Here is a 22,710-nt window from a genome sequence, read left to right as displayed (position 1 = left end):
TAGCTATGTAGCATTGGCTATGTAGCACATAGCTATGTAGCATAGCTGGCATAGCATTGAAACAATTACACACTCTTGTCAGAGTTGCACAACATACTTTTTTGTGACCCAAACAGCATTGCTTGTAAATGTATATCGTGAACGACACAGTAACTTCTTATATCTTAGGAGGTGCGGTTAGCCTGTACAATTTTGCAACTAGTGTAAAAGACACTCCATGAAGCATTTCAAATTTTTCAAATCAGACTAACGACACTTGATGGAAATTTTTAGACCTTAAATATGCGTAAAACATTTCTTGGTCAAAGGCGAACCAAGATATAGTATAAAAACATACTGTTGTGCAAACCAAATACATTAAAACATTTTATGAATGTGATAACATAGATTCTCTTGTTAACCCTCAGACAATTATGATTGCAATGTGTGAGGAACACATCCTACTGCCAGTGACTCAAACAAGCAGGTGCCACGATCGATCTACAGATTGACAGTCTACAGAAACTAAGCCAGCAATGATTTCAATCCGTTGAAAGGGTAATATAAAATTTCACAAATTTTCTGGTGCGCATTTTCAGCTATCATCAAGACAAGAGAATAAGAAAATGAAGAATTTATTAAGCATTGAGTATAAGCATAATACAAAGAAATACTAAAATAAGAGAGATTATTATGACCATGTGATAAAAAGGCGTACAGAGAACACCTGGTTAGCACAGTTGGACACATTGAATCAGAAATCAAAAACGATATCAAACAGCTGTTCTGTTACCGATAATGAGCAATATACGAGCACAGTGCATGAGGGTAAACGTTTAGCACAACAATTCCTTGAATATAAACGGTCTAGAGTATGCGAAGCTGAGGTGAAAAAGATAGGTATAAAATTGATCGACTTGATCGACACGCCAGCCACATGCCGCAATGATAAATAAGTATAACACGAAGTCTAGCAACTTCACGTACATGTTTACTCTAAGAGTTGTGTAATAAAACTGACTGGTGTCAAGTACTGTATGAGACAAACTAGCGCTGCTAAAGGTTTTCTTTTTTATAAAAACGGAACCTTACCAATAGTATGTAGTACTTAGAATTGTAACACAGAGTCAATCTTCTCATCCAGTCCAACACAATTATTCATACTATAATAGGTGCGCATAAGGAACAGAGGCTGAGAGACAAACTCGAGCAAACCTTGGGCTGAAATAGTTAGCAGGCAATTTTGATATGTTGGTCGTTGACCTTGGCAATCAATCAAAAAGACTGAACAAGCAGGTCTTCTTCGCTGCCTCAATAAACTAGTGATAAACAGTGGACCATGCGGAGAGACTCGTGTGCTTGATTCTGTGTGATTCAGCTACTAGCAGATGTGAGTAAAAGCATGACACACCAAACTATAACTGACAGTACTGTTCGAAAGCCTTAATACGCTGTTTAGGTCGTATGTGATGGTAAGATGTATGATGGTAGGATGTATGAGGGTAGGATGTATGACGATAAGACGTGTGACAATAAGATGCATGACGATAAGACGTGTGACGATAAGATGTATGACGATAAGACGTGTGACGATAAGATGTATGACGATAAGATGTATGACGATAAGATGTATGACGATAAGACGTGTGACGATAAGATGTATGCACATTTTAGCTGAGAAAACAAACACTTTCATGAGACAAACTAAAGTTTGCTGCAAATTGCCAGCATTATTTCCTGTTTGGCAGCCTTGATGACGATGAGTAGTCCTATTTAAGGCTGGCTGCTGACACTGCACCCATGACACCTGCTGACACTGCACCCATGAACACCCTCACATAGTGAAGCAGGCTTGATATTGACCTATTAGCATTACTGACTGAAATCTGTCCATCCAATGTTTAAAATTTTAATTTTTCAATTTTTTTGTAGAAAAAAGTAAAAACCCAAAAGGTGATTGTAGCAATAGCCTAGCCATCTTTTTTATACGCTTTTGCTGATTTCTAAGAGTCAATCGTAGCATTTTGTAGCAGTCGGGTTGTCAACTAAGAAAGCAACTATGTAGTTTGCTAAAATAAGAATAGTAATATTAATAGAATATTAAAAATAATAATAGCAACTGTATCAGGAAGAATAATAGTAAGACTCTGTATTGTGTGTGGAACATCTCCATGTCTGAATATTGATGCCTCTCTCATCAACACAACTACCAGATAAACGAAGCTAAACACAACCCAAATGAGGCACATGAGAGCTAAAAATTTAAAGAATAAAGCGAGAGAGAACACGAGTTGCTACCACAACAACTAGATAAAAGAAAGGGTGCGTATGTGATATGGATGATAAGAGCTGTCACCATATGCCAACAGACAGCGATCAGAATTAGTCTGCGACGGGTGCCGAGGTCACCGACCACTAAACAATAATATTATGGCGTGGTAGCTGATGGTAGAGAAGAGCTTTAGTGCAGTAACATTCATCTGTATATGTTTTCTTGGCAAAGCAATGAGTATTGATAATGCCAGCAGGAGAAAGAGCCCTGAGCAGTGCGTTTGGAAGGAGATTGTATGACTAGATAGATCAAGTGCTCTAGCTAGACCATGGCTATGAATAACTATGGTAAGAGAGAATAAATCCAATGGCTGCTAGTCTCTTATAAAAATACCGCTTATAAGCAGGTGAGTGTAAAACACAGAAAATTTGAAAAATCTCATATGTCGCTTGAAAAGAATGAATTCACTAACTAGCTTTAGTTCTTGGTCCTTTTGATGACTTAGACTGAGTTCTAGAATTGTCAGTGTTGAAGGCTTTAGAGATGACACCAACACCCACCCCTCCTTCATGGGCGACCATTGGAGGAGCCTCAACCCATGTATTCATACTAGGGTCGTACATCTCAACACATTTGAGATTGTTTTGTCCATCGTATCCACCTAAAAATAGGGTATTTAGAAGATGAAAGGGCTTGTAATACTATAATATCAAGCATAATAACAATGGAGGATATTAACAAAATCAGATGGTTTGATGTACTATATCACTTAACACGGAGAACACAAAAGTTATGTGAAACATAACTCTTACCTATAGCGTAGAGTTTACCGCAGCTAGACACGAGAGCAACTCTACTCCTCTGTACGCCCATAGGTGCTACTGATGTCCACTTCTTAGTAACTGGGTCGTAGCATTCGCAAGTCTTAAGAAACCTTTGTCCATCATAACCTCCTGTCAACAGTATCCAAACATAAAAGTGTTACATGGTATGCTAGGGAGTATCAGCTTCGTCTGTACCAATGTTTATGCTGAGTAAAAATTAACTGTTTTTGGACTGCCCGAAGTAGGAAAAGGAAATGGCGCACTTTTCTTGTTTGAGTTAATCAAAAGGCTCCCTTATGATTTAATAGTATCGAACACCTGGTGAGATTTTTCTAGCCTGTGACTCGGTCTAAGATTTACTAGTTAATGTCATATGCATCAATCTATTGAGTGAACAGCAAACAATAAAGGTAACAATCACAGTGAAAAGATACACTTATACCCACTGACATACATCTCACTCCATTGATATACATCTCAAACCCAAATACTCAAACTCAAATACCATACCTGTACACTAAAAACCTTTCACCAAATACTTATACAAGCATATTTGTGATAATGACAAACCAGCAGCCATGAAAGCATATGCACTCATGTGTTCAGAATTGTAGCAATAAGCAGCAGGATATTGAAGCAGCAATAAACCTTTTACTAAACTTGCTTAGAACTGATCCAGTTTATAAACAGTAGTATTTGCACAATTACATGTTACATGCCAGCAATCACTAATCTACAACTATATTACCGTACTTTTCAGACTATAAACCGAATCCCTATATAAGCCGCATCTGCTTTATTTTCAAAAAAACGATATTAAAACAATACATAGGCCGCTCCTTTGTATAGGCTGCAGAACTCAGGACGGCGCTTCTTAACACGGCAGCAACTTTGCTAGTTAAAACGGAACAGTGCCGTTAGGCACTGTTCCGTATTAACCGGCGCTTTTTAACCTAGTGCCTAACGGAACAGTACCGTTAGGCATTGTTTCGTTTTTCCTTTCACCACTAGAGGTGCACTAACCGGAGATTCCGGTTAATGCGCCCTAGCGGTGAAAGAAAAAAACCACAGAATAGCTGCAACCTTATATAAGCCGCATGGCTCAAAACAACAGAAAAAAGTATCGGCTAATAGTCCGAAAAGTACGGTATATGTGATCTGTGGGCAATTACATGCCCGCAACTTTACCTACCCCATTATTTTGTGCGCAAAGACCAAAGCCGGCCTCAGTTTAACACTGCTGTCACTGTTTTAACCAAACAAGCTTACTAAAAGCAGAGGAAGGTGCTGGCCAATTAAGTTCATATTACTCGTACCTGCAGCATAGAGCCTGCCATTGAGGGCAGCTGCGCCAAGCCTACATCTTCTTGTCTGCATGGGAGCAACTTCCTTCCAGGTTCCTGTCGAGCTGTCATATCTTTCCACCTATTAAAAGGTTTAAGTTCTACTCAAACACTAATATTAATGTGAACTAACATGGCTTAGCACAAACTCATGCAACCTGCTCTAAATTTCCTAAGCTACAAGATCTTCAAATATGGCTTTTTACCCAAGCATGTCTTCTATGATTTGTTGATGATTTTAAATGCACCAAGCGTGCTGTGTCTCACTCACTAGCGCCTGCCTCACACTGACATTTGCTATTACATATGGATGTAACATGCTACAAGTGTCACGTATTATTACCCAGTCACACCACTAAATGCTACTTCATAGGCATAAAAACTGTCAATAATAATGGAACAAAAATATCTAAAATACATGTAGCTATGAATCATATTCCTATACTGAGAGTAACTTTCTCTATGTGATTTAATTGAGTGCACGTACAGTGATTATTAGGCAACACTGGTTTAGCAGCTGTAGCATAAGTTATAAAAAACTTTTGTAAATAACAGCTAATTTTCATGGGGAGTATGGCAGCAGATTTTAAAAGCCTACAACAAGCAGTATTTCTGTAAGTTGGTTATTTGAAAGGAATAGAAATAGATAAGAATAGACACTATTGTTATCAATTTATGGATAAATAAGAATAACATCTTTGAATATATACATGTAGATAAAGATTGTATCTATGAATAGATAGAGGAGAGCACCACAAAGTGAATATAAATGGTATATATGAAGATATACAGAGAGCTGACAGTAGCCATTAGTAGAATCACTTCATGCCTCTTGCTTTGGCTCATCTGACTACACCAGGTACACAAGTTACACCTCAGTATGCAAGGTACATCTGAGTACACAAGGTACATTTGACTACACAAGGTGCATTTGAGTACACAAGGTGCATCTGAGTACACAAGGTACATCTGAGTACACAAGGTACATCTGAGTAGACAAGGTACATCTGAGTACGCAAGGTACAGCTGAGTACACAAGATACATATGAGTACACAAGGTACATCTGAGTACACAAGGTACAGATGAGTACACATGGTACAGATGAGTACACATGGTATACAAGGTACATCTGAGTACACAAGGTACATCTGAGTACGCAAGGTACATCTGAGTATGCAAGGTACATCTGGGTACACCAGGTACATCTGAGTACACAAGGTACATCTGAGTACACAAGGTACATCTGAGTACGCAAGGTACATCTGAGTATGCAAGGTACATCTGGGTACACCAGGTACATCTGAGTACACAAGGTACATCTGACTACACAAGGGACATCTGAGTACCCAAGGTACATCTGAGTAGACAAGGTACATCTGATTACGCAAGGTACAGCTGAGTACACAAGGTACATATGAGTACTCAAGGTACACCTGAGTACACAAGGAACAGATGAGTACACATGGCACAGATGAGTACACATGGTATACAAGGTAAAGATGAGTACACAAGGTGTGCTCACCGAATCAAATATGGATAGTCCATCATGGCCTCCGAGAGCATATATATGTCCATCAAATGACACGATACCAGCAGCACTTCGAGGTCTGGCCATCCTGTTCATTGTTTTCCACCTAAGAGAAAAACAAATAAGACAAACTGACTATGATAAGAATAACTGTCATTCCGCTTATAAAATGCACAAGTGTGTTCAAAGGTTGTTGCTGCAATTGTAGAACCAGACAACTGAAATCCAACAGTACAAAAATCAATGACAGTTTAACTTGATGCAGAAAAAATAAATGCATGAAATATTTACTGCAATGGGAGTGAAATTTTCGCTGTCTCGAAGTACCAAACTTCTCTGTTTTTCTACTAATTACAATACTTAAACCAATCCTTCCCACAGAAGATTCCATTTGACCAAGCCATGGCTTCGTTACATCAGCACTAAAGCAAGCTGAGGACTTAATGGAAACACAAATAAAGAGTTGGGTGGACTCTGTGAGAGCCTTACTATGGACAACTATGGGACTGTAACCTGCTGCACCCTCATTAAACTAGCTGTACAATAATAGCAACTATAACTGACAGCATCCGATCGGAGTCAGAATAAATTTGTGTATAATGATACAAAACTCTATGTACTTAAACAAACCTGTACAAACTAATCTATTCCAGGATATGTTTCTTATGTAGAAATCTACATATGCTAGAGCAAATATACCTAAGAGTAAACTCTGAGGTCCACACTGTATCGCAGTATGCCAGCAGCAATCCCACAATGCATCAGTGATGATCTGTGATAACACTGCTGGCGTTATCACAAACCCATCTGCGTTTGCATCAGTGAATAGCCCGCGGCATAACATTGTCATTAAATAAAGTGGTCGCTGAAATACTGAAACACTGGTGCTGCAGATAATATCATGTAGGGAAATTAATACCAAGAAATCAGTGACAGCCAATGACCATTGGTGAAGTGGTGCACATTGCACAGACTGTCATGGATGCGAAGAGAGATAACGGCAAAGTTTGGTAGCTGCAAATTTACCCGATATATCGTGTTGCCTCAGCGATGCGATCGATCTACGCTGCATATAGTCAAAGAATAACTGATGAGAAGACAACTCCAACATACTGCGATACAGTGTGAACCAGCCTTCAATTTGTTTAACAGACCAAAAATTTATGTTCCCCTCTTAAAAAAATGTTGCAGGTAATTACATAAACTGTTAAAGCGAACGCATGACAAATATTTATATAGAAGTTTGGAAAATACCATATATAAAAAACTAAATAATTGAACCAATAGTAAAAAAGAATGATTATTAACCATTGCTTTACCTCGTGAATGAGCACAGAGGTAGAAGTGGTCCTAAAGATTCAGGGTATAACTCATCCTACCTTTCAGCTCACTTAGCTTGTATAATATTTAAAAATTTTTCACTTGTTTTAGCCTTTTCATTTTTCCATGCAAGCCTGTATTGCCTTGAGAAACATCAGGCAAGACATGCTAAAATTTTCTACTGGTACAACGACAAATATTCGCTCAAATTTCCCATCACACACTCATGTTAGCAACTGCCTTTGCTGAAGTAACAATAACAGATATTATTATTGTATATGATTCAATTTAAGAATTAAAACTGAAAACCCATGAAAAGTAGAACAGAATCTAATTAAATACTTTTGCATGTAACTCCGTAAACGTTTTCAGTTGATTCTGAAACGGTAGAAAGAAACTCTGAAACTACCAACCAGCTTTGTAATAGGAAACTCAAACAATTTATGTCCTGATTTACTGAGAGACCCAAAATGCGAGCTGCTTGGAAGAAATATAGAAAGTGAAGAGTCCTGTAAATGCTTGAAATATAACTTGTAGAGTATAAATTTTTCAATATGGATATGTAAAGTTATTCTCACTAAGTTCACATGATTTGATGGCAAAACAAGTATGAAAGTCTGTAAATTTATAAAACTTGGTTTACAGTGACATTTTAAGACAATTCATTCTAATTGACTATTTAAAAAAAATACTTTACAATATATGGATATCTAAAAAAATATATATACGGCGAGCCCGAAGCCAGTTGCAGAGTGGCCAAGTCAAAAAACTGTCTCTCTTACTCTAAGCAAATATACCAAATACCCACGTATTTTTCTCTTTAGTATAGCATTCCACTGTGTCTAGTGAAGAGATTCCATCAAATCCTCCGCAGACGTAAAGCTTGTCATCTAGTGCAGCTGCACCAAGAGCACTGCAAGAGCAAGCAACACATAATCACAATCAGAGCACAGGCCAATTTATTGAGAACTATTCTAGGTCAAGGATATTGAGATGAAGGATATGTTGACTGAGGCGATAGGGAGGAATAGCAGCAAAGACAAAAGATAGGCTAGCCAAGGAGAAGCGAGGCTAGCAAAAGAGAAGGAAGACAGGCTAGCAAAGGAGAAGGAAGCGAGGCTAGCCAAGGAGAAGGAAGCGAAGCTAGCAAAGGAGAAGGAAGCGAGGCTAGCAAAGGCGAAGGAAGCGAGGCTAGCAAAGGAGAATGAAGCGAGGCTAGCAGAGGAGAAGGAAGCGAGGCTAGCCAAAGCGAAGGAAGACAGGCTAGCCAAGAAAAAATCAAGCCAAGAAGAAGGAAGCGAAGCAAACCAAGGAGATAGAAGAACTGGCTAAGATTGAGAAGAGGTTAGTCAAGGGGATAGAGAGTGCGCTAGCCAAGACGATGGACCTCGCAGCCATCTCTATTGCTGTAAAACAAGAAACTCTCAAAATTCTATAATTACAATTGGAGCTTGTAAAACAGTACCAGTTGCTTCAAAGCAGCATATTGTAACTCTGCTAAGGTTACAAATCAATGTATTTTACAAATTGACTGAAAATCTTTATAATTTTTTGAACTTGTGCCTTACGTTTGGAATTCTGTCAAAAATTCTATAAGATTTGCTGAAATGAAAAAAACAAACCTCAGTGAAAACTCTATTCCATGCAAAACTTTAACAATAACAGCATAAATCCAGCTGTGAGCTGCGCTATACCTCCTTGGACAGCTCAAGGGAGCTACTGCTTTCCATTTCTGATCAAGGGGGTCAAATATTTCAACAGTGTTGAGTCTCTCGGCGCCGTTGTAACCTCCGATGGCATAGAGCTGTCCATTTAGCACACTCACTCCAACTCTGCTGCGAAGAGTTCTCATGGGCACAGACTTGGTCCAACGGCTCTGAAGGGGGTTGAATACTTCCACCGTGCTCACTGAGTCACCTAGACAACAACCAAAATACTTCATTGCATGCAAACTTCAATTTTTCATTTTTGCTATAGAACTTGCACACACTCTTCCTTACACATACTGACTGAGACAACCTACCAACATCTCAGACTGGGTGCCTTATCAAACTCATAAAACAAGTGATGAAATTTCCTTGAAACTTTTCACGTTTTTCGCTCGAGAAAACTAAACATTTGCTCTGAGTGAGAGATGTTTTGTCTACCCCACATCTTCTACAAACACATTATAGTCAATTACAGAGTGGGATCAATACTGCCATCGGGTCCAGATATAACATGAACACCATCAGTGACTGTAAACGCAAGAACTTAATCTACAGTACAAAAACAATTGCACTCCAGTGTTTCAATCACCGTAACACCTCTAATTGAGCGCCACCCTCTATATGACCGCCACCTCTATTTGACTGCCACTTTGACAATTTTTTATCTACATGAACCCATAATATCAAGTGATCAGTAAAAATGTGTCCAAAAAATAGTATTAATGATGAACCGTTTACATCAATAAAATCAATTATCTTGTTGTCCAGCTCTAAAGCTTTTCACTTTTTTCCGTTAAAACTTTGAAACACCATAAAAATAATTAATAATTATCTCAGGCTTATAGAAGTTCCTTGTATAACGCTGTCTTGCTACTGCGAAGTACATGTATATAAAAATGGTTTACATTTATGATGGTAGATGAACGACTAATTTTAGGTCAAAGGTTACGTTTAGCGAGCAAAACATTTGCGCGTTGCATTTGTGCAAAATGCAAAGCTAAACTTATGGGTGCTAAATGCCACACATAAGTTTTGCTCTGCCAAAAATTGTCAGACGCTAATATCAACTAGTTTAGTAGTGCAGAAAAAGATTTGAGGTCAGAAGACATTGTGGAAAGTATTGAAACACCAGAAGATGTTCGTTCCATCGAAAGCAACAATTAGAACGCAGCTGGACTAACAAACAATGCAAATATTTTTGTTTCAAAAACATTAATTTTTGTTTCTGCATGTAATATGTATGCATGTAATCTGTTTCTGCATGCATGTTTCCCAAGTAAGCTTCCTTTATGTCACTTGCTCATGAATACATATTTGTGCCATTTGCTAAATTATCATTATATAACTCATAAATTTGGAGATTTATAGCATATTATTTTATAGCATCATTGCGGTAATGTGATATTACAATTGGTCGACGCTTGTAACTCATCTTCTATTGCACATAAAAAGCTAGTTCTGGCTGTAAACTGTAGCAAACATATCAATGAGTTTAATGAACCATTGTGCAACATTGGTAAATATAGATATAAAACAAAAATATGTCTTGAAATTAAGAACAAAATAAAAATTGAAAGCTCCAACAAAATGCTAAGCAGTAAACAGGCTAGTATATCATCGCAGATTAATTGCGAGCAACAGATATCGACTGGTAGAAATATTTCTCGGTTCCTCAATGCATAACTATTAAGAGATCTTTGACAAGTTGAAAGTATGTTAACCGATTTATTTCACCCAAAAGGTTTAATATTGCTCCACCGGAAGGAGAGGGCAAATATAGGTGACATTTGCTTCACCCGTAACAGGGCTGATTTTGTCTTCCCAAAATTCTGACGAGCCATTTAAAAAATATACCGCCAGCCTCTACTTGAACGGCACCTGCAATTGACTTCCATTATAGAGGAAGGGTTAAAAAATAGAGCGTCATGGCATTCAATTACAGGTTTTACGGTAGGCATATACTGGTGATAGAGCAAGGGAAAAGCCAGCCCACCTGAGGAAGTCAACCCTCCAACAGCTACTATGTACTCGATTATTTCTGTGCAGCACCTTGGTTTATTTCGCACGCTATTCATCTGCTGTCGTCGTTCCGGCATCAAATGGTAGTCCTTGGCAGCGTCTAGTAAATCTCTGTTAAGCAGAAAAGCTGAATACATGTCTGCATATTGAAGAGTAATAGGCAACAGAACATGGTTGACAAAGGTGAACATATCTTACATTTGTTCAAGATAAAAACATGCAGACATCTCTGAATTTATTGTTTTGAATCATCGGGTGATATGAAAACCTGAATTTTAATGCTTCTCACTAGGCCTACTTCATGCAGATAAATTGTCTTACGCTAGTCATTTATAGCGAACAAATCGAATCTATCTGTGATTGCAGCAGGAAGTAATGACATAGGCTGCTGTTTAGAGATGCCTATGAAATATCTCTTGCCCGGACACAAAACAGCCAGTCAACACTCGCCATAACCTTTATACTATGCATATTTTACTCAGCTTGGCTTGAAAGTAAAAATGAAGAGTGTTAATGATGTCCATCAGACAAAACTGAAAAATTTCAAAATACTGAACTTGTAGATTCAAGTGAATTAATGAGTGCATACAGAGCCAGTTCTGCTCAATGCATGCAAACCTGTTCTTAGCGCATACAGTTCTACAGCTAAAAAGTTCATTCAACAAAGTGTCATATTCGAATACTGGCATCAACCTGACAGTCTTCAAGATGTAGACAAAGGTGTTATACGAAGAGGAAAACTTACAAAAAATGCTTCATGCCGCTCACCGCTGTATGATTCGCCGTACGATTCGTCGAACAACTTGTTGTACAATTTTTTGTATGAACAATTTTTTGCACAATCCGTCCACCAATTTCTCATACGATTTGTCGTACAACTCATCATATAATTAGTGAAACCACTTGCCATACAACTGGTGGTGCGACTAACTGAACGATTGATCGGGCAACAACTCGAAAACTGACTGAGCAACTGCAGGTGCAACTGTTCTTGCAATAAAAATGAACAGCAGTGCTGTGTGAAACCCTATAAACTGATCATTTGTCAAATTACATTACAGTGCTAGCTGTTGAGCTACATCTACTACGTCTATAACCAACTTGTAGCAACTTAGTATTGTTAGCACCGCATAGGCAGCATTATTGACTGTCTGGTGCATAGTGTATTTAGTAGATATTAAAATGGGTGTAGTTGTATGTTTCTGCCACTACTAGTTATAACCACCTATGTTTGCCATGTCAACATTGACTGCTACAGTGATGAATTCACTAGGATTTATTTGAATAATAGCTATTCAAATACATATAGTTACTCAACTGAACAACTTAACCTGAACAAATTAATCTTTGCATGTATGTGCTATGGGGACAACATCAACCAAATAATTCAACAATCAACCATAAAATGTAAAGGAATATTTAGAATGCAGGCTATAGCTGCCGTTCCACATATTGATTGGTAGAATCGCAACACCGTATCTACTCAGTCTAGAGTGACTTGACTTCATACTTAAAAAATGTATGTTTTCTTGATAATAAAACTTGCATAACAAAATAAGCAACATCAAGGAAATGACTGGAAACAATTGCAAAGAGAAGTTGAGTCTACAAATAAATACATGTACTTATTGATTGGCGAGGAGTCCATGATCTGACAAGATCAATATGCTCTGTAAATTTATACTGGACGAGATATGATGAAAGTACACTATCATATGTGTTATAGAAATTGTGATGATGAAACCTCAACCAATGAGATTTGGGAATATTGCTGCCAGAGTTGGGATAAATAAATACTGTGTATATGCAATTCAACATACAAGTATGACATGCTTATGTTAGTAATCTGTAAATTGGGTTGTTCTTAAATTTATTAGCTTAAACATTTGCAAATGTTCAAATCTTTTTTACCCATAGAATATTCACAGCAAAAAATAACTCGAAAGAGCTTGAGGATGATTGCACTGTCATGGCAGTTTGTTTAGGTAAAAAATGACTGTTTGTGTTGATAAAGTGCGCTAGTAAAAATTAGTAAACATCGCAAATAATTACCATGATTCACTCTCCACAGAGAATATTCTAGCTTCTCACATTTATGGAAATAAGTAAAACATACATAAACTCCAAGTTCTCATGCAATCTTATGTAGTCTTCTAAAAGACTGGTGAATGTGTTATTCTTAGCAAGGATTGAAAGATTATTACTGATAAGAACATCTATGAAGCTATTTAATAGTCAAAAAGAGGCAGCTAGTGTCATCACTATCAGCAGTCATCAATAGTAGATGGTGTGAAAGGAGACAGATAGGCATCAAAAAGAGCAAATTTGAAATTATCAAATAACATCAAAGTACTTTAACTGCAGTTAACACCATTTTCAGAAGAACACACATGTACTGCAACACTAATATAATGTAAAACTCTATGAAAAGCGCATCACATTCATGAGCGACTCAAGGAAACAACATTAATTTTGCAACAAGGGATGAGCCTGTGAATATATGGTTAATATTTACATACGCTTGAGTTTCATAGCCATGTACAGCTTGCAAGTAACTTCAATCTTGCTGCTAATGAAGATACTCATATACCACGATCTTGCTCTTTCAACCTTGATTTACACAAACATCATCATTGTAACAAATATTTGAAGGACTTTATTACAGCCTTTCTCTAGCGGATTCAACAGTTGCTCACCACATGTTTATGTAGATGGTTATGTAGATGGGCATACAGATGAGCGTACATACAAAGGTATGTGTTAAAAAGCAAGTTACACAACGTTTACCTGCAAGGTAATGAATGTTTGATTAGTTCCTCAGCACCGACAACATCGGCCAAGTACTGGGGCTTGAGTAGGGGCAGACGAACATGCTTGACTATATCTGGTAAAAACTCATGCCTTTCCTCGGGTGAGTCCTTTACCCAAGAAAGGACTCCCTCAAACACCTGTATAGATGAGTGCAACAGCATGTATGAACATTTGCATAAAACCATCTGAAGGAAGTCTACTCTTGTAGACATAGTGTATGAGAAACTGCAAACTCTTATTATGGGTGTTATTTAGAACAATAAAAGTGACAACCACTTCTGTATACTATTTTCCTATTGAACACTCAACAAATTACTAGAAGAAAACTGTAAGATTACCTATATGCAAGCCTAGACATATCCAACAGGTTATACTTTTCTGAATGTAATGTTGTGAATATATACATGTTACATATACATGTTATAAATACATGTATATGTTACACATACGTGTTACAAATACATGCTATTCTGTTTTACTTGTTTTGGCAAATTGGATTCAAATAAATTGAACAAAGTATGTCACTAAACATCTAACTGGAAAAAAATTAAAAACATTCGCGACAAAATTAAATTATATGAATATATTTTTGCAATGAAAATCAAATGTTATTTTAGTAGACACGTGTATTGTCATTAGGAGGAATGTGAACAGACCAGGTAGAATAGTAAGATCTAAATTAGCAATAATTCACAAATAGATTTTCTAAAAATACTAATGGAGAGACATCAGCAGTGTCATGGGTCAGCAGTATTCAGGGTTTCATTCAAGTAAGTCAGATCTTTACTTAGTCTTTTATTTGATATATCTACACTACATGTAAGTTAGCTCAATATCATATGATGAAATAGGGTAAGTTGGTTTTACAGCTAAGAGTACTTAAATATTTCAAAATATTTGATGTTCATTTAACCCAGACCTCTTGTGTAGCTCAGATTGAGGAAGAATACAGTAGTCTGTGTAATGTAACTGCCCTACTATTGCACCGTGCTGCGTAACACATTCCTGTGTCATCTGAAAATTCAATGTTATTTGAAAAGCTAAAAAGTGCAAATTTTTCTATGATAATATTTAGCACAAGCGGTGGTCACTTGAAGAAGAAAGCAACTTTTATTCAAAATTTACCCAATCAGCTTCATAGTCTGTATTTTTAATTCCTAGCTCATGTTGTAGATAGTGTGAACAAACCTGAATGAATACATTTACAGATAAGTGTGATAGTGTTTATAAAGATTAAGTCATGAGGGAAAAGCGGTGGAAAATGGCAACATAAACTATAACCGTTAAAGATGCCTCTGGGAAATCCACTGTCTCTAATCCAAGTGTATGTCACTAAAAACCTGCCCGATTGTTATAAGCATATATACCACGAACTCTAAAATTTATGATCACCTCTATAAACAAATTTCACCACATTGATAAACAACTTCAACAAATGCTTGTCTCAACACACGAAGGAATTTCCAACATATGACATCCAAACATTTTCGAACCAATTTACATGTAAAAATTGCATAATTAGAATACAAAAAATAATAACAATATATATAAATCAAGTTGATTAAAACTACCCAAAAGTTTCGTCAGAGTAAGTTATGTAATAGAGTGGTCTCCGTGGACTTGCTGTTCTAAGGAGGCTTATCAATATGAGCCAATGAAAGTTTAGTTTCTTATTAATTTTATTTAGCAGCTCCTTGGCTAGCTTCCAGGCTAAACAGCTATCTCAGTTAAAAGCACACACTTAATGTAAAGAAAGACAGCATTGGCTTATATATGTTCACTAGCTGTGCTACCCGGCGTTGCCCGAGTGATAAAAAAGGCTTTGGTCAGAAAATTAATTTGTATTTAACATATAATAACATTTGCCATTCTAACTTTCAAACTACATATCATAAGAAAAGTGTTTTGTGTAATTAAAATAAATTAAGAGAAAATAAAAATAACTGTTAAGGTTTTCAAACTTTGTCAAACAACTGTAACTGTCAAACTTCATATCATGAGAATAATGTTTCGCACAGGTCAAATACTTTAAAAAGAAGGTTTAGATGTAAATGTGAAATAATTGGCAAGTAATAGCTAACTTAAGTCAGTTTTGCTACGATTACAATAGAAGATGTCTCAGTAATAATACAATTAATACAAACTGAGAAAACAAAATAAAAATCTTGAATATGTTGAATTAATAATAACAATTCTTGCATAGAAGTGTGTGTATAAAAAAGGTTACTGTTCCAGCAGAAGCTATCCATCAGAACTTTGAATACGACAATACTGGTACCTCCCGATACTGGTACAAATGTAAAAATGACGTGTACTGTTTTTGTCTGACTGAATGGAGAGATAATGTTGAGGCTTTTCCCATGAAGAGGATATAATTGTCTGCGCAAGAAGAATTGGCCTTGGCCCCAAATATAGTAATTGAACCTCACGAAAAATATTTCTTAACAGGGGCGTCGTTACGCGTGGCCGCATCGGTAAAATAATCAGCGTGCGCTATAGCTATATCTATAGCCGGAATGAAAGACATAGGCCTACTTTGAGAAATATATATATAGATATGCTTAATTGATACTAGGAGATGATAATATCCAGTGAGCTGAGCACAATATACAAAAAGGTAACATGTCAGATATAATTTTATAACAATTTTGTTACAGGCAGGAACAGTCAGAGATTGCAGGTGTCAAAGGTGCCTAACAATAGCATGGACTGGCATAATGAGAAAGCCATTACAGAGTTAGTCAGCTGAATGACAGTGATGGTTATTCCAGCGCTGATATCGATAGTGTAAATCAGTATGCAGCATCAATGGATGACATCCACATGGAGCAACTCTATGTAAATTTGTTGTATAGTATTATGTAGATGAATAACTCAGTTGTATAAATAATCCTGGTTATGAAATTAAAATTAATGCATGAATGTTATGCCGAGATACTCCTATCTCACAGTTATGCTGAGTACATGTATATCTATCACTGCCTCTATCGCTGCTTCTACCACTGAACCTACACGCTAGGAAACCAACACTTTCACTAATCGGTCTTTTACGTAAAGTAAAAATAAAATTACATTTTATAGAATACTACCTAATGTAATTTTTAAACGTAGTTTAAAAGGTTTTATCTAGCGAATTGACTTTAAAGCTATATGTGTAATTACTTGAGCATTTATAATTGCTTTTTGAGTTCGCTGAACGAATTATACAAAACACTTTGTATTCTTATATAAAGTGTTTGCTCTAAGGTATGAAGCAGTTATCTGAATGAAATAATTGTATATGGTAACGTTGAACTGTACTCATTATTATGTGCAATAATAAAATTGTTTGCTCATTCCTGAGAAGAAATCAGGTAATTGGACTGCTGATTGTGATGTCAGAGTGTTTAGAAGTGCATGTACTGATACATTTCAATTTCAATGCATTGCTCAGACATATAACTAAAACTGGCAAAGGTGATCAGTCTCCAAATATCCCACAATGCAGTGGGTGTGTTGCAGAAACCATGTAACACAATCAAATTTTGATGGTGCGTTTACTTGATTAATGTTGCCTTTATATCATGATGTTTCTCAAGCGACATAAAAACCATATTTTCAAGCTACTAGGTTAATATTCATGTAACTAAAACGTGTCCCTTGATAACTCATAGATAAAAAATTTTTTTCCGTTGCATCGAAACAAACCGGACTTACATGACCTAAATGTGATAAATACACTGATTACTTAATGAGATGAGAATAAAAAATGCAAAAAAAATTGCTGAGGAAAAGTTACATTAAACATAGGCTAACCTACAAGTTAACCTTAAAGGTTGACTTGCAACAAAATTCACATTACAGTTATTTGGTATCAAAAGATTCACCATGTCTTACTCTGTTGTGTTGTAGGTGCCAAATGTGTGGAAAAGTGATTACAAGCTCTTAAAAACTCAAAAACGAAAAGCCGCCATAGATTGGAATCTATTTATTTCTCTGACGTAGCCATGAAATTTGGTTATTGTCTTGTCACGTGATGTTCTCACGTGAATTGAAAGGCCAATAAAAAGCTCAATATAAACTTATCGTAGCACTAGTTTATGACAAACACTTCGGGTTTTACCGAAGACCCCGTATCAGATATAGATGCTTGCTACTTTACAGCTTTGTTTCAGCCTGGTCTAAGCGGCAAGTCGTAATCTGATCATGTGACCCAATACTTCGCAAATAACTTTTGCAGCACTTTTCGATTATCACAGCTGACCAACAGGCTCGTCATGATTGTCAGACAATGATATGTACTCCTTCGAGGTAAGGCTAAGAAATTAACTGAATTTTCACAGTAAGTTATAAGATATCACTGTTAAAAGTGACAGCATTACAATGGCCATGAAATAGACGCGTAAGAACAATAGACATGGTTTTATTGAATGCGTCAAGTATATTTGTGAAAATATTTCGACGAATGAGGTTGCATGAAAGTGTAAACAGAAACCATCCTGTAACAACTACGTCACATTTGAGCCGTTTTGGAAAGAGAGTTCAAACTACGGCGGTCTCGTGTGGCTGCGATTAACTGTTTGTTTTTTTAGCTCTTAAGATCTTGTTATCACATTCCCACAAATTTGGCACCTACAAGACAACAGAGTAAGACATGGGGAATCTTTTGATATCAAATAACTGTAATGTGAATTTTGTTGCAAGTCAACCTTTAACGATCCTGTTCGACTTGGAGCAAAATCTCCCGGTCTAGACAACATGAAAGGGCAACTCCTAGTTGATATCACAAATAGAACACTTGTAGGTGATACTAAAGGTGTAAACAGCCTGTAAATGGGGTTACTGAAAGAGGAGTCACTCTAACAGATGTCAAAGAGTGATTCTTGACAAAGGATGACATAAATAAGAAACAACAATGAATGTGACAAGAACAGCAAAAAGGAAAATCACCTGCTCCTCTGATGAGACATTCAGTTCATCCCTTGAAGCAATCTCCTCAACTTCCTCCTTCGTGAGTTTATTAAACTCGTCTCCGCTGTAGAAAGACAGCACTGTATCAGTTGAGAGCACTTCAACCAATAAATGATTGTACAGGTAAATACTTCTCTAGTACTCCACAGGCAATTGTAATATATCGGCCTGTCTTCCGTAATAAAGCGGACACCTCAACAGCTATTTGCAATATAAACTTGCTTTTCTCAATCCAAATGTATCTCTATCGCTAATTGTAGGCGATGCAGCCTTGAATATCCTGGTTCATTGGCTATCTATACATAAAATGCTATTACAGATCAACACTAGGCTATTTTTACATGGTTAGCCATTCCTTATTTCAGACAGTTGAAGTAGTCTGTAAGCAAACTCTATTATTTAATAGACATGCTAACTAGCTCTGCATAGACACATCAGTTCACAGTTGTATCGCAATCTCTATGCACCTCTAAAACAGTTGTCACAGTCCACAGGCATAATGCTTCTAGACTTGCCAAGCCTGCAAGGCGCATTTTCATCTAATTCCGTACACTTTCAATTGTTAAGCGAATGTTTTATGTATAAATATTTTGTTTTTTAAATGAATTAAACTTGACATCATTTCTCACTTTTTAGAAAACTCAAGAAACTTATGACTGCAACATCTTCTCCAGTAAAAGGGTGTGAAAATGTAAAGAACTGTCAATTCAAAAACTCGCATAATAATGTGCAACAGTAAAAGAAGTCAAAGACTGAAACGGAAAGACTGTGAAACCTTTGAAATGAATTGCGACTGCATTGATGAGAAAATGATATGATACGTTTACTAAACTTTAAAATCTAAATATTCTCAAACTATTAAAGTTTCAGTGTTTGTGATTTGTTTGTGTTTCTTATTTTAGCGCTAGCCTTGGCACATTACTCCTTTCGCTCATATTCATATAAGCTTTACTAACTGCCATAGATATCTGTTATAGACACGCTGGTTGCAAATTTACACAGAATATGAAGTTACCCAAACTAGTAAATCTTTTTTCTAAACCAAAAAGTTAGTGGTTTGGCTATTGTGGGTCCAAAGTTTTTCTAAACGAATGATTATTAATGTGGTTTAGTGACAGATCCAGAGTTGCAAGGGCATGAAAAAGTTAACAAACAAACTCACCAGCTTACAGCAGCGAAGTTTCTGTTTATGTAAGAGTTGCAAGCGGAGACAATTGTAGGCTCCATAAGCAGCTCTCCAAATGACCTCACACTGAGTACATTACCAGGTGTGAGTCTGCAAATATTCACCAGTCGTGTGTATGCAAAGAACAGCTGATGTCAAAGCTGCGCTTATCGCTTTATATATAGAAGAATGGAAACATAAGAAATTGCAAGAATAGAAAAATTCAGCAGATCCATATACCCAATGCAGCGCATATCTATTTTCTAATTCATCAATAGCCAGAATAAGCCCTTTTACATAGCTTTCTGATAATAACGGCCATGCTATCTACATGCATCTTTAGTAGTGGTGAGATATATTGTAAGACTGCAAATCTTTACTATTCGTAAAACTCAGTGCAATCAAGTGTACCCACCATATCACTGCAAGTATACTTGTATATGGTGATAAATGTTCATGGAAAAGAGACTTAACTCATCAGAATATCAACAGAAGGCATGAGCGAGACAAGACTTAACTCATCAGAATATCAGCAGAAGACACGAGTGAGACAAGACTTAACTCATCAGAATATCAACAGAAGACACGAGCAAGACAAGACTAACTCATCAGGATATCAACAAAAGGCAAGAGTGAGACAAGACTTAACTCACCAAAATATCAACAGAAGATACGAGCAAGACAAGACTTAACTCATCAGAGTACCAACAAAAGGCATGAGTGAGACAAGACTTAACTCATCAGAGTATCAACAAAAGGCATGAGCGAGACAAGACTTAACTCATTAGGATATCAACAAAAGGCACGAGCGAGACAAGACTTAACTCATCAGGATATCAACAAAAAGCACGAGCGAGACAAGACTTCCCTCATCAGAATATCAACAGAAGGCATGAGAGAGACAAGACTTAACTCATCAGAATATAAACAGAAGGTACCAGCGATACAAATGGTTTAAAAATGCAAGACCTGTGACTCGGTGAGCATAATTGAAATGCTGTGAGATCAAAGCTGAAAGATGGTTTTAGTTTAGAGCCAATATGGAAAGCACGTAATTAATCAACTTAGTGCAAGTGTAACCATTTAATCCCAAGCTAACAGTTAGCAGGAAAAAAGACTTCCGCATGTTGCTCAAATAAATCATCCAAATAGAAAAACAGTTTCATTGCAGACTTAAATAACACATTAATATGCAGCACAGACATGAAACGAGGCGTAATCCATAGACTTATCTACCTGTCAATTATGAATTCACAGCATGACTCCTTGACTTCATAGAGATTCAAAAAACTAGCACCTATGAGTAGTGACTGAACATTATTGTCACTGATCTGCACTTTCCCACTGTATGCAAAGTTTACAAGTGCTTCCAGGGCGCTGCAAAAAACAAAACACATTAAACTATTTTTGACTTATCAAAATGAACTGTTTACTGCCATTTCATCCAGAGCAAGAACGAGGTACAGGCAGTCATAAAATATTACATGGTTTGAAGTTAGAGCAGCATCATGCTTAGAAAAAGCTATTTTATTTGAAATATATGCTGACATAAAAAATATTTCAGATGCAGTCATTTATTGATACTGCCAGCTAGAGTCTCTAAGCATGATGCCTGTGTTTCAAAGATAAGCAGATCTATAGTTGTTACCTGGCATCTATTCCTGACATTGTAATTTCATCTTGTTTAGACTCGATCATGTCATGAGTAAACATAGCTTGAAAATAAGGTATGGTGGCTGCAAGAACTACCTTATGTGCAGAGAACTTACTATCTCCAACCTGTGAATTTAAATATAAAATTAGTTTCTACTAGTCCAAGCTAAAACTAAAAAAGCAAAGCTGGTTAGAGACGATCAAATAGTAACATATATGTAACATAAGCATCCTGCTATCACACATTAAGGCTTACACAAACAATGCTGATGAAAGCAAACAAAACAAGGTTAAAAAACTAAATTTGTCAATAATTAATTAATCATAAGATCTTGTCATAAGATAACTATCAATCTTCAAATTTACGAAATGTTTTCATTGCGCACTCATTCTACTCTTAGCAAATATTAATTGCTAATTTAGGAGAGCTTTTCACGTTGAAACCATGGAGAAAAGTAATTTCAAGCACCATTGAAAGTTCACACGCTGTTGTTGTTTGGAATAAACCATTAAACAAAATAAACCTTCAGAGTCACGTCACAGAGCTTTCCGTGTCGCCTAATCTGCTCCATTTGCGCAAATCCTTCAGATGACAAATTAACATTGTGATAGACTACCACCTTCTCATCAGCCATGTTAGTAATTACTAAGCCTAAAATCTTTTGTTTACACGCAAACATTCTGGTAGCCAATCGTAGTCCCGCGAGGCTTTTATAAAAGCCAGCTATGTCAATGCTAAGCACATTTCCGTTTTGCTTGTTTAGATAGGAAAAATCTAGTTCCTATCCAAATAGACCTAGGGTAGAGCCACGGCATATATTAGATACCCTAATTCACCGAGCCTCCTTTGTATATAAAATAATAACATTAATATTTAGCTATAGAATATGATCATGTATTTATCTTTACTCAAATATAGTTTTACTGAAAAGTAAATAAATTCAGCGTTTTCTATTCCAACATCAACAAAATTGTCTTCATTTTAGTAAACTACTTGCTAAGGTACTAAGCAATAGACTTTTGCGCTATCGATTTGGTGAAGCTTATTTTACATTTTATCAGTTGCGTTTCACAGAGAACCTTGTTAATACATTTACTGTGCTTCTGTTGCAAAGTTTATTCACATTATGATATCA

At 36.6% G+C, this 22,710-nt stretch overlaps 1 protein-coding gene across 2 annotated transcripts in view; it reads right to left on the bottom strand.

Moving 5' to 3' along the window:
- The window catches only part of LOC137385557 (kelch-like protein 18), a 31,831-nt gene extending 9,616 nt beyond the window's left edge, over positions 1 to 22,215 (bottom strand). Inside the window, exons 1-13 of one of the 2 annotated variants that reach the window (XM_068072040.1) lie at positions 22,099 to 22,215; positions 21,570 to 21,700; positions 21,158 to 21,298; positions 19,919 to 20,032; positions 18,736 to 18,820; positions 13,783 to 13,943; positions 10,970 to 11,106; positions 8,962 to 9,184; positions 8,076 to 8,180; positions 5,942 to 6,053; positions 4,392 to 4,500; positions 3,064 to 3,204; positions 599 to 2,912 (exon numbers count right to left, since the gene is read on the bottom strand). In XM_068072040.1, coding sequence (XP_067928141.1) covers positions 2,719 to 2,912; positions 3,064 to 3,204; positions 4,392 to 4,500; positions 5,942 to 6,053; positions 8,076 to 8,180; positions 8,962 to 9,184; positions 10,970 to 11,106; positions 13,783 to 13,943; positions 18,736 to 18,820; positions 19,919 to 20,032; positions 21,158 to 21,298; positions 21,570 to 21,700; positions 22,099 to 22,209 — 1,764 coding nt within the window. In that variant the 5' untranslated portion in view covers positions 22,210 to 22,215 and the 3' untranslated portion in view covers positions 599 to 2,718. Of the gene's footprint in view, positions 1 to 598; positions 2,913 to 3,063; positions 3,205 to 4,391; positions 4,501 to 5,941; positions 6,054 to 8,075; positions 8,181 to 8,961; positions 9,185 to 10,969; positions 11,107 to 13,782; positions 13,944 to 18,735; positions 18,821 to 19,918; positions 20,033 to 21,157; positions 21,299 to 21,569; positions 21,701 to 22,098 lie in introns of those variants that run through there. The other variant, XM_068072039.1, reaches the window with a different exon arrangement.
- Positions 22,216 to 22,710: the final 495 nt, after the last annotated feature.

Source organism: Watersipora subatra, chromosome 1, assembly GCF_963576615.1.
Source record: "Watersipora subatra chromosome 1, tzWatSuba1.1, whole genome shotgun sequence".
Classification (NCBI taxonomy): domain Eukaryota; kingdom Metazoa; phylum Bryozoa; class Gymnolaemata; order Cheilostomatida; family Watersiporidae; genus Watersipora; species Watersipora subatra.
This window is presented reverse-complemented; position numbering and strand designations above follow the sequence as displayed.